Source organism: Babylonia areolata, chromosome 10 (assembly GCF_041734735.1).
Source record: "Babylonia areolata isolate BAREFJ2019XMU chromosome 10, ASM4173473v1, whole genome shotgun sequence".
NCBI classification, from domain to species: domain Eukaryota; kingdom Metazoa; phylum Mollusca; class Gastropoda; order Neogastropoda; family Buccinidae; genus Babylonia; species Babylonia areolata.
This window is the reverse complement of record NC_134885.1, coordinates 26,930,524-26,943,023: the sequence shown is the minus strand read 5'-3', so window position 1 is coordinate 26,943,023 and position 12,500 is coordinate 26,930,524. Positions and strand designations below refer to the sequence as shown.

Below are 12,500 nucleotides of genomic sequence, written 5' to 3'. Positions count from 1 at the left end.
TACAGAACACTTCAACCGGGGTTCCTACACTTTGTTTTGTGCTCTGAGGAATTTTTCATCGATTTTCAGAGGTACCTTTCTTCCTCTCTTAGTCCCCTTCCCCTTGCCGCACCCCCTCCCCTCCACCTCAACCGCCCCCCTTTTCATTTGAATATACAGAAATGTCGATTTCTAATTAATACTAACAATCATCATTATGACAGGAATGATAATAATCCAAATAATAATAATAATAATAATATCATTTATTTTCAGTCTAATATCATCATCTTAGATGAACAAACTATAAATAAATATACGAAAGAACCTTTTGTATAATCTACATATGACGTACTTTTACTTTCTAAAGAAGTAACGTTCGGTAGATGGTCACTGTACAAAGTTTCGTCCATTGTGTTCCAGACCCAGACTGGAGCTAAGTCGGGTGACACTAAAGTTAGGTCGGTGACTCAATGGCGGACGCTATGATTTGGATTATCGGGTATGCTTGTTGCTCTCCCATCATTGGGGAGAAAGTAGGAAAAGTCGACTTGATTCTGATTCTCGATAAATCGATTAGTTGTTGCAGTTTTACAGTCCTTTTGCCTAAACGGCGAGTGTGCATCGAAATCTGCATTTATGAGATTTTTTTTCTGTGTCTGATTGTAATGTAGGCCTACGAATCCATTCTGTGTTAAATTTATTCACTCCCTAAGGTAGGTAAACGATTGATTAACAAAGGCGATAGTTAGCAATGAGGAATTATACTGGACTGTCACTGCACACTAATTTAGGCCTTGCATATCTGATGGAGTAAGGTTTGTGGGCAGGGTATAAGTACTTCATATCTTCATGTACATAAATGGCTGTATTGATTTTTCCATTGGGATCTGCCTATTGATGGATCGGTAGATAATGATAGTTGATCAATATATCTATGGTAGTTTATGCTTCCTCACGTTTAGTGACTGATGGGTTAAAGTTTGGTAGCTGTGGTGTGCCAAATGTTGAACCAGGTGGTTTTAGTTCGTCATAATGGAGCGAGTCCCATTGATAAACTGTGAATTATTTTCCAGTCATCCGTGCAGAGTTGAGTAGAGTCTGAGCTGAGTTGAGCTGAGCTGAGCAGAACTGAGTAGAGCTGAGTTGGTTAGTGCTGAGTAAAGTTGAGCAGAGTTTATTAGTTGAGTACAGCACAGTTTAGTACAACTGAGACTGGGCGGGACGCTTGTGAAGGGAATAAAGGGGGCACACACAGACAATGCAGGGGACACATAGACCGGATCTCGATGATTTTACGTCATGAATGCTCTTGTCTGACGTCTTGTTTTCTCTCAAGTTCTTTTGTTCGATGAGTGGGCTGCGCGCTGCACGTTTTAGATCTGCATGAACGTGCAGCACTAGAATGGTGTTTGGTTCCACGAAGTTGGTCGTTCCTGTGCGATCGGTCTGACACTCGGAAGTGGTTGCATATCTTGTTTCTTCTTATTCATGAAGAAATGATCTTCGTATTTTCCTATTTTAATTTCCTAAAATCATGCATCTATTTTCGTACGTTTTGCAGTACAGTCATATGAAAACAGTGTAATCCACCATTCGAATCAAGAATTAGGTTTGAAAACGACGCAAAGTGATCTATAACATGAACACGAACCAACACAGGTGAATTCAAGCTGCCACGTTTGTTTGTTGTTGTTGTTTAATTTGAATGGTTGTGGGAAAAGAACGGCTGCTTGGCACAAACTGCAGGAACGAGTCATTGCAGATAATTTTGTGAACCAGCCAAGATCGCAGTAGATTTGTGAAGCGAGAATATATATATATATATATATATATATATATATAATGTCAACATTAGCCTACATTAACCCTCAAAATACTGGACCACAACATCAGCTGGAAATAGGCCAAGTAATATCGCTTCAACTATGTGCACAAAAATTGCCGTTGAAAGTCAAGAGGTGCCTGAATCTCAAACAGGCCTACTGAAATAGGAAACTACCACGAAATAGTTTCCTTGCTGCAGTTTTCTTGGTGGACTATGCCTGCTGAAATAGGAAACTACCACGAATATACGTATTTCCTTGCAGTAGTTTTCTTGGTGGGCTAGGCCTACTGAAATCGGAAACTACCATGAACACACGTATTTCCTTGCAGCAGTTTTCTGGGTAGGTCTACTAGTAGGAAACTACCACGAACTGGTTTCGTTGCAGCAGTTTTCTTGGTAGGCTAGGCGTACTGAAATAGGAAACTACCATGAATACACGTATTTCCTTGCAGCAGTTTTCTAGGTAGGTCTACTAAAGTAGGAAACTACCACGAACTGGTTTCCTTGCAGCAGTTTTCTTGGTGGGCTAGGCCTACTGAAATAGGAAACTACCATGAATACACGTATTTCCTTGCAGCAGTTTTCTAGGTAGGTCTACTAAAATAGGAAACTACCACGAACTGATTTCCTTGCAGCAGTTTTCTTGGTAGGCTAGGCCTACTGAAATAGGAAACTACCATGAATGCACGTATTTCCTTGTAGCAGTTTTCTAGGTAGGTCAACTAAAATAGGAAACTACCATGAACTTGCTTCCTAGCGGCAGTTTTCTATAATGTAGGCATGCTAACACAGGAAAATACAACCAGTTGGTTTCCTTGCAGCAGTTTACTAGGTGGGCCTGCTAAAATAGGAAACTACCCCGAATCTGTTTCCTTGCAGCAGATGTCTATGTAGGCCTGCTGAAATCGGAAACTACAACCACTTTATTTCCTTGTAGCAGTTTCTATGTAGGCCTGCTAAAATAGGAAACTACAACCACTTTATTTCCTTGCAGCAGTTTTCTATGAAGACCTGCTAAAATAGGAAACTACGGCCGCTTTGTTTCCTTGCAGCAGTTTTCTAGGTGGGCCTACTAAAATAGGTAACTACTACCATGAATGGTTTCCTTGGAGCAGTTCTCCAGGTAGGCTGGGCCTACTAAAAGAGTCAACTACCATGAATTTGTTTCCTTGCAGCAGTTTTCTTGCTAGGCCTACTGAAATAGGAATCTACCATTGGCAGTTTTCTAGGTAGTCCAATTAGAATAGGTATAACTACCATGAATCTGTTTCCTTGCAGCAGTTTTCTAGGTAGGCCAGGCCTACTAAAATAGGAAACTACCACGAATTTAATAGTTTCTTTGTACATGTTTTCTAGATAGATCTACTGAAATAGGAAACTACCACGAATTTGTTTCCTTGCAGCAGTTTTCTGTCATTAACAGAAAGGTTTTCTGGGCTACAGGCAGAGTCTGCACTGGATCAGTTTTATGAGAATCTTGTCCAGTCAACTACCATGGACACCCACCTCCACCCCCTCATCCCTCTCCACTTCCATCTCTACCCCTCCTCCACCTCCTCCTCCTCCCCCATCACTCACCCATCCCTTTCCCCATCCCCAGGAGATCCCAGAGAGATGGATGGCAGACGCATCCATTGACATTTATTGTTCTATGGTGTGAGAGTGCGGCCACTTTGTTTGATTAGTGAATGATCTGGAACCATCCAGTCCTCTTGTTGCAAGGTAGAGAGGTATGACCTCGTGGACGGAACGCAAGACTAAAAAAAACAGGGAGGAGGATCTCGAGTTCGATTCTCCACATGCACAAGAAACGGGAGTTTCTGGACTAATACTCTCTTTCCCCTTTGAATTACTTTTCTGTGCTGCAACGATTTCACTGGAATCATTGATGTGTAGCATTTTGTGCAAGAGGTGTGTAAACGTAAAATTTCTTTTGTGGTGTGTTACTCGCTCTGGTTTCGTGAACATTATGAGCGATGTTGTGTCCTGAATATTTACGCTGTGTTATCCTTACACATATATTGAGCATAGTTATGTGAATGTGGCTTTGTGTCTCTTAAAACAACGGCAAATGTGTAAGTCGGCCAATGTGCCAAGATCTCCACCGTTAGAAATACAGACTCATTCAATCAATCTTACATTCAAAGATTGATTCATTCATTCATTCCCCTTCCCTTCCATTCCCAGCCCCCCACCGCCCATCCCCCAACCCTTCTCCTCTCTCTTCCACCAGATGTTGGGAGTGGATGCTAGTCTTTCGAATAGGTCAGATATGGCTTTGGGCTCAGCTTTAATAAATCCCCTTGACTGCCATAAACGTATTAGGTACGTGCATAGTGACGTCACCGATGACGTCATCAGAAAAAGGCAAATAGCTCTGGAAGGCTGAAAATTCACACAGTTTGTCTAGAGTGGTATATCTCCAGACCATTTTCTCGGTGTTAGGCGTATTGTTTTGGATAATGTTTTATGACCCGAAACACCACTTTCTGCCGTTTTCCCCCTGGCACTGAAGGGGTAAAGCAATTATGCATGGAGTAGGTCCAGTCTTTCGGGTGAGACGATATGGCGATGTCCAGTGCACAGCAGGCACTTCACATTGGTAAAACTAAAATAACCCACGCGATACATGTCCCTTTGAATTATGCGGCAGAGAAATCAACTTGAACTGGGAATTATTTGTTCGAATATGTATTTCAACACTTTTTTTTTCTTTTTTTTACAAAAAGCGCGTGTTAGAATGTCGTGACCTAATTAGAGACATCATGACCTTGGGGTTTGTTACTGTGACCTGGATACGTCACGGCGACATAGGGTTGTCTTCTGCATTTGTTATCGTGGCCCAGTTACGATATATCTCAATAACACTTCCCTTTCTTTGGAAGCAGATGACCATACGTTCCGGTAATTATTCATAATTCATGGTTTTTTCATTTTCAGTGTATTTGTTTGTTTGTTTACTCGATAATTCTTTCGTTCGTTCTTGAAGAGGAGAAAAAGACAAACTGAGATAATGGTTATATTCTTTCTTTCTTTCTCTCCTTCCTTCCTTCTTCTTCTTCTTTATTATGTGTGTGTGTGTGGTGGTGGTGGTGGTGGGTTTTTTGGTTTTGTTTTGTGTGTGTGTGTGTGTGTGTGTGTGTGTGTGTGTACTTGATCGGCATCAAAGATCAATACTTCATTTGGTCGGGTACTGAAATATATTTGAATTTTTCCTCAGTCATTTTTTTTTCCACCAGGCTTCTATTATCCATACTCCTGACAGGACTGAAGACTTTGACACCATTTCTGGCGAGAAGACTGAGAATGAGTGTACGCGGGTGACCTTCCCCTTCCCCCTCAGCTCCCACACCTCCATCCCTCCTGATCCCTCCCCACCCCACGACCCCCCGCCCCCTACCCCTCCCTGTCACCCCACACACGGCCCCGTCCTCCACCCCTTTCCACCTTCCCCTTCCTTCCTGTCTTTCTGTCCTTTTTTTTTTCGAATCACCCCCTCCTCCGCAGATGCCCCTACCTCTCCTCCCCTCCCTCCCTCCCTCCCACCCATCCCCAACCCTCCCACCTCCCCCGTCACCCCTCCCTCCCTCCCTCTCCCTCACAGTTCCAGACATACCGTTGACCATGACCAGGGCACTGGGGGGGGGGGAGGGTGTGAGTCACAGACTGAGGATGATGATGATGAGGGAGGGAGGGGGGTGGATGTGTGGGAGGGGGTGAGAGAGAAGGGGTGAGAAATAGACGGAGAGAGAGAGGATGCAGGGTAATGAGAGATGGTTGGATGAGTTGGGAGAAAGTGATATATATATATGTGTGTGTGTGTGTGTGTGTGTAGAGAGAGAGAAAGAGAGAGGGAGGGGAGTGTAGAGAGAGATGGTGAGAAAAGTGGTGAGAGATTGGCAGAAAGTGAGAGAATGATTCTTTTGGGTGAACGATGGTGATAAGATTGTGTGGAGCCAGAGAGAAATGTGTGAAGGGGAGAGACGGGAAAAAGAAATGAGAGAGAGAGAGAGCGCGAGGAGCATGGGAGTGAGGAGAAAAAGAGATAAGGGGATTGGGGGGGTGGGGGTGGAAAGAATAGCGAAAGAGAGGGAGTGTGGAAAGAGGGAGGGATAACGAACGTTTTATCGATTTGGCCTTGGCCTGTATCACTTTAGAGGGTGAGTTTATATTGTCACTGACAAGCAGTATCATATATTGAACACTCCTACAATTACTCTAAAGAAAAAACCCGGAAATCTAACACATTCAAAACACGCCACAACGGCTATTGTCTCACTCGTATTTCTTCTGAACTAAAAATAACCACTTGTTTATCTATTACGAGAAAGAGAGAGTAGGGTGAGATGGAGGAGTTGGAGAAATGGGGAAGAGGAGAGGGAGGGTGAGAGCGAAAGAGTGAGGAGGTGAGATGGAGGAGTTGGAGAAATGGGGAAGAGGAGAGGGAGGGTGAGAGCGAAAGAGTGAGGAGGTGAGATGGAGGAGTTGGAGAAATGGGGAAGAAGAGAGGGAGGGCGAGAGCGAAAGAGTGAGGAGGTGAGATGGAGGAGTTGGAGAAATGGGGAAGAGGAGAGGGAGGGTGAGAGCGAAAGAGTGAGGAGGTGAAATGGAGGAGTTGGAGAAATGGGGAAGAGGAGAGGGAGGGTGAGAGCGAAAGAGTGAGGAGGTGAGATGGAGGAGTTGGAGAAATGGGGAAGAGGAGAGGGAGGGTGAGAGCGAAAGAGTGAGGAGGTGAAATGGAGGAGTTGGAGAAATGGGGAAGAGGAGAGGGTGACTGCGAAAGAGTGAGGAGGTGAAATGGAGGAGTTGGAGAAATGGGGAAGAGGAGAGGGAGGGTGAGAGCGAAAGAGTGAGGAGGTGAAATGGAGGAGTTGGAGAAATGGGGAAGAGGAGAGGGAGGGTGAGAGCGAAAGAGTGAGGAGGTGAGATGGAGGAGTTGGAGAAATGGGGAAGAGGAGAGGGAGGGTGAGAGCGAAAGAGTGAGGAGGTGAGATGGAGGAGTTGGAGAAATGGGGAAGAGGAGAGGGAGGGTGAGAGCGAAAGAGTGAGGAGGTGAGATGGAGGAGTTGGAAAAATGGGGGGTGGGGGGGGGGGGAGAGAATAAAAGTTCGTTTTTGGAATCCGCAGTCCACCATGACCCCCACCACCCCACCCCACCTTCTGCCCCTTCCATCCACTCCCTCTGCAAAAATAGATAATTGAATTTTAAATAGAATAAAAATCAATAAATCCACGCACAAAAAAATGAATTTCAGAACAATCAATATTTCAACAACTTTAGGAACAACTTTAACTTTCTTTTGATATACACTGACCTTTAAGTTGTCAGTTTTAAAGTATAAAAAAAATGCCAGTGCTTTTATTCTTACAACTCAACCCCCTTCTCTCGTATCATTTTATTTTTAATGACAACATTCAAGTGTGAAAATTAACACTTCAACAATTACCAATATGTATGACGGGACATTAGACAAGATTTCTCGTCGGTTTCAGGTTTTAAACAAACAATAACAGCTGCAACAACAACAACAACAACATCAACGAAAGACCCCACGCCCTTCCTGGATCGAAGATGGCGCCCAAAATCACAGACCTGGAGGAGCTGATCAAAATATGGGCCTGGGACACCTTTCTGCGCACGCGCCAGAAGGATCACAGCAAACTGCAGTACAACGACGTGAGACTGGAGGTCAACTGGTCAAGGCTGAAGATGACCAGTTCCAGCCCAGAGTACTCCGACCAGCAGTTCGTGGAGAAGCCGCAGAGTCAGGTGGTGTTCCGGTGAGTTGTGGTGGTGGTGTCCTTCAGGGAAATGTTGTGTCTCCGTTTGTTTTTTGTTGTTGTTCTTGTTCGTCTTCTTGTTCACCCCTCTGTTTTTTTGTGTTGTTGTTTTTTGTTTGTTTGTTTCTTTCTTTCTTCTTCTTCTTCTTCTTCTTCTTCTTCTGTTTTATATTGTTGTTTTTAGTGGTGGTGATGGTGGTTGTGGTTGTGGTCTTCTTCTTCTTCTTGTTTCTGTCTCTCTGTCCTATGTCTCTCTCAGTCTCTGTCTGTCTATCTGACTGACTCTCTCTGTCTCTCCCTGTCTCTCTCTCTCTCTCTCTAGTATAGTGCAGTGTAGTGTAGTGTAGGGCAGTGCAGTGTGGTGTAGTGCAGTGCAGTGTGGTGTAGTGTAGTGCAGTGCAGTGTAGTGCAGTGTGGTGTAGTGCAGTGCAGTGCAGTGCAGTGCAGTGTAGTGTAGTGCAGTGCGGTATAGTGTAGTGCAGTGCAGTGTAATGCAGTGTGGTGCAGTGCAGTGTGGTGCAGTGCAGTGCAGTGTGGTGTAGTGCAGTGCAGTGCAGTGTGGTGTAGTGCAGTGCAGTATAGTGCAGTGCAGTGTGGTGTAGTGCAGTGCAGTGCAGTGCGGTATAGTGTAGTGCAGTGCAGTGTAGTGCAGTGTGGTATAGTGTAGTGCAGTGCAGTGTAGTGCAGTGTGGTATAGAGTAGTGCAGTGCAGTGTAGTGCAGTGTGGTATAGTGTAGTGTAGTGTAGTGCAGTGTGGTGTAGTGCAGTGCGGTATAGTGTAGTGCAGTGCAGTGTAATGCAGTGTGGTGCAGTGCAGTGTGGTGCAGTGCAGTGCAGTGTGGTGTAGTGCAGTGCAGTGCAGTGTGGTGTAGTGCAGTGCAGTGCAGTGTGGTGTAGTGCAGTGCAGTTCAGTGCGGTATAGTGCAGTGCAGTGTAGTGTAGTGCAGTGTGGTGTAGCTCAGTGTAGTGTAGTGCAGTGTAGTGCAGTGCAGTGTAGTGTAGTGCAGTGTGGTGTAGTGTAGTGCAGTGCAGTGTGGTGTAGTGCAGTGTGGTGTAGTGCAGTGCAGTGTAGTGTGGTGTAGTGCAGTGCAGTGCAGTGCGGTGTAGTGCAGTGCAGTGTGGTGTAGTGCAGTGCAGTTCAGTGCGGTATAGTGTAGTGCAGTGCAGTGTAGTGCAGTGTGGTGTAGTGTAGTGCAGTGCAGTGTAGTGCAGTGCAGTGTGGTGTAGTGTAGTGCAGTGCAGTGTGGTGTAGTGCAGTGTGGTGTAGTGCAGTGCAGTGTGGTGTAGTGTAGTGCAGTGCAGTGTGGTGTAGTGCAGTGTGGTGTAGTGCAGTGTAGTGCAGTGCAGTGTGGTGTAGTGCAGTGTAGTGCAGTGCAGTGCAGTGTAGTGTAGTGCAGTGTGGTGTAGTGTAGTGCAGTGTGGTGTAGTGTAGTGCAGTGCAGTGCAGTGTAGTGCAGTGTGGTGTAGTGTAGTGTAATGCAGTGCAGTGCAGTTTAGTGCAGTGCAATGCAGTGTAGTGTAGTGTGATGTAGTGTAGTGCAGTGCAGTGCAGTGAAGTGTACTATCTCTCGATTCACTTGTACCGCATGTTATGATTTTGCGCCTGAAACTGAAAGTTTGTAAAGGATTTTTGTTGTTGTTGTTGTTGGGTTTTTTTAGGCAGCTGATATAAGTATTTTTGCAAAATTTCATTTTCAAAGCATTTAGTTTTAAATTGATTATTGAACAGAGTAGACAAAGGAAAACAAAAGATTTTCTTCGTTTGAATAAATGAATATGAATTTATAATGCGCATTCACAAATTTTACGATAAGGTGCAGCAGCCAGGAACGTAATGATTAAAACAAAAGAGATGTCGTGCCTTTAGATATGTGTTTGTGTTTTTCGTTTTAGGTGCATGTGTGTCTGTGTCTGTGTGTGTGTATGTATGTGTGAGTGCCGGGCCTGCGGCGCGCGCGCGCGCGAATGAATATGAATTTATAATGCGCATTCACAAATTTTACTATAAGGTGCAGCAGCCAGGAACGTAATGATTAAAACAAAAGAGATGTCGTGCCTTTAGATATGTGTTTGTGTTTTTCGTTTTAGGTGCATGTGTGTCTGTGTCTGTGTGTGTGTATGTATCTGTGAGTGCCGGGCCTGCGGCGCGCGCGCGCGTGTGTGTGTGTGTGTGTGTGTGTGATTCTTTGTATTCATTGCCTTACTTGCTTCAGTTGCACATATGAATGTGCGTGACTTCAAAGACGACGACGATCACACACACACACACACACACATATCGTTAGATATGTGTTTGTGTTTTTCGTTTTAGGTGCATGTGTGTCTGTGTCTGTGTGTGTGTATGTATGTGTGAGTGCCGGGCCTGCGGCGCGCGCGCGCGCGCGCGCGCGCGCGTGTGTGTGTGTGTGTGTGTGTGTGTGTGTGATTCTTTGTATTCATTGCCTTACTTGCTTCAGTTGCACATATGAATGTGCGTGACTTCATAAACACACTGCACTCCTTCGTCACGTTTTTCGTCACGAGAAAGTTTATTGTAATCGTCTTGATAAAGAATGCGATTTCAGAGTCTTTGTTTGCTGTATTGCCTCAAGTGTGTGTCCAAGTATGTCTTGGTAATCTTCCCTTGAATATGGGTAAAAATCCTCGTTTGTGTTGAGTTAAAGACAGTGTGATTTCGTTGTCTTGCTGCAAATGTGCATCTTAAATGTTTCTGTCGTTCCGTGTCCGTGTGTGTGTGTGTGTGTGTGCGTGTGTGTGTGTCTGCCTCTTTGTGGATATGTGTGTGTCTGTCTGTCCGTATGTGTCTGTGTGTGCGCGCACGTGTGTGTGTGTGTGTGTGTGTGTGTGTGTGTGTGTTATCTGTGTCTGACTGCCTCTGTACGGATGTGTGTGTGCGTGTGCGCGCGCGCGCGTATGTGTGTGTGTCGGTCTGGTTGTGTTTGTACATGTGTGTGCGTCTGTGTCTGTCTGTGTCTGCATGTGTGTTTGTGTGCGTTATGCGTGCGCGGGCGTGTGTGTGTCTATGTGTCTGTGTATTGCGCGCGCGCATTTGTCTGTGTGTGTGTGTATGTCTCTTTGTGAGTGTATGTCTGTGTGCGTATGTCTCTGTGTGTCTGTGTTTATGTCTGTCTGTGTGTGTGTGCGTGCGTGCATGCATGCATGGTCAGGTCGACGTACGAGAACCTGACGGAGAGCCCTCAGGACCACTCCTTCCATACAGAGCGCACCACGGTGTCCAGCTGTACCACCTCCGTCAGCAAGGGATTCTCCAAAGGCATGCACCTCGAGGTGAGCCTTCATCGTCGTCGTCATCATCATTATCATCATCATTATCGTCGTCGTCATTGTCATCATCATTATCGTCGTCGTCATTGTCATCATCATTATCGTCGTCATCGTCGTCGTCATCATTGTAGTCCTCGTCATCATTATCGTCGTCATTGTCATTATCGTCGTCGTCATCATCGTCGTCGTCGCCGTCGTCATCATCATCACCATCATCTTTATGATAGTAATGATGATGATCATGACAAACAAAGACGACGACGATCACACACACACACACACACACACACACACACACACACACACACACACACACACACACACACACACACACAATCGCACGAAGCTACACACACACACACAATACAAATAGAATTATCCAACAAATAAACCCATATAAATCAGTAAAATGAATGCACACAGACACTGACACATACACACACAAAACAACAACAACAGCAACAAAAAAGCAAACACACACACACACGCACACACACACACACACACACACTCACACACACACACTATTCTTTGTACGTGTGTGTGTGTGTGTCCACTACCTGGACAGGTCAAGCTAGGACTACCGGACGAGGTGGCCGGAGCAACAGCGGGCTTCGGCAGAGAGGTCAACATGGAGTCCACGGACGAGAGCACGCGCGAAGAGATCATGACCTGGTCCATAAATAGCAACATCAAGGTCAGTAGTCCCGCCCACAAAGTGTGGGCATAGAGCTGCCGCGTGAAGATGTATTTCGTATCTCTCTTTTTTTTTTCTTTTTTTTTTTTTTGGTTGGTTGGGTTTGTTTTTTTTTTTGGGGGGGGGTCTGTTTTTTGTTGTTGTTTTCGTTGTGTTTTTTTTGTTTTGTTTTGTTGTTTTTTTGTGTGTGTGTTTTTTTTTTGTTGTTGTTTGTTTGTTTGTTTGGGTTTTTTTTTTGGGGGGGGGGTTGTTGTTTTTTGTCACATCAGATTCCTCTGTGTGAAATTCGGGCTGCTCTCCCCAGGGAGAGCGCGTCGCTACACTGAGAGCGCCCCCACCCCCAGCACCCCCCCTCACCCCCACCCCCACCCCATCCCCCTTTTTTCTTTTTTTCTTTTTTTCTTTTTTTTCTTTTTTTTTAAATTCCTGCCTGCAGTTTTATTTGTTTTTCCTATCAAAGTGGATTTTTCTACAGAATTTTGCCAGGGACAACCCTTTTGTTGCCGTTGGTTCTTTTACGTGCGATAAGTGCATGCAGCACACGGGACCACGGTTTATCGTCTCATCCGAATGACTAGTGTCCAGTCCACCACTCAAAGTTTAATAGAGGGGGGGGCGGGGCGTGGGGGGGGGGTGATATTGGCGATTGAGCCGTGATTCGATCCAGCACGCTCAGATTCTCTCGCTTCCTAGGCGGACGCGTTACCTTCGTCTAGGCCACCACTCCACTCATGACCTGGTCCATAAATAGCAACATCAAGATCACTAGTCCCGCCCACAAAGTTTGTGCATAGAACTGCCGCGCGAAGAGACGATGACCTCGTCCATAAATAGCAACATCAAGGTCAGAAGTCCCGCCCACAAAGTATGTGCATAGAACTGCCGCGCGAAGAGATCATGACCTGATTCATAAATAGCAACATCAAGATC

At 45.3% G+C, this 12,500-nt stretch overlaps 1 protein-coding gene across 23 annotated transcripts in view; it reads left to right on the top strand.

Annotated features, from left to right (window-relative positions):
* Positions 1-12,500, top strand: part of LOC143286921 (uncharacterized) — a 54,405-nt gene that overhangs the window by 34,477 nt on the left and 7,428 nt on the right. For all 23 annotated transcript variants that reach the window (XR_013055893.1, XR_013055891.1, XR_013055892.1 and 20 more), the window contains exons 2-4: positions 7,301-7,588; positions 10,756-10,876; positions 11,442-11,570. Coding sequence is in view for 1 of the 23 variants with exons in the window: in XM_076594873.1 (XP_076450988.1) it covers positions 7,380-7,588; positions 10,756-10,876; positions 11,442-11,570 (459 nt within the window). In the remaining 22 variants the exon portion in view is untranslated. The remainder of the gene's footprint in view (positions 1-7,300; positions 7,589-10,755; positions 10,877-11,441; positions 11,571-12,500) is intronic.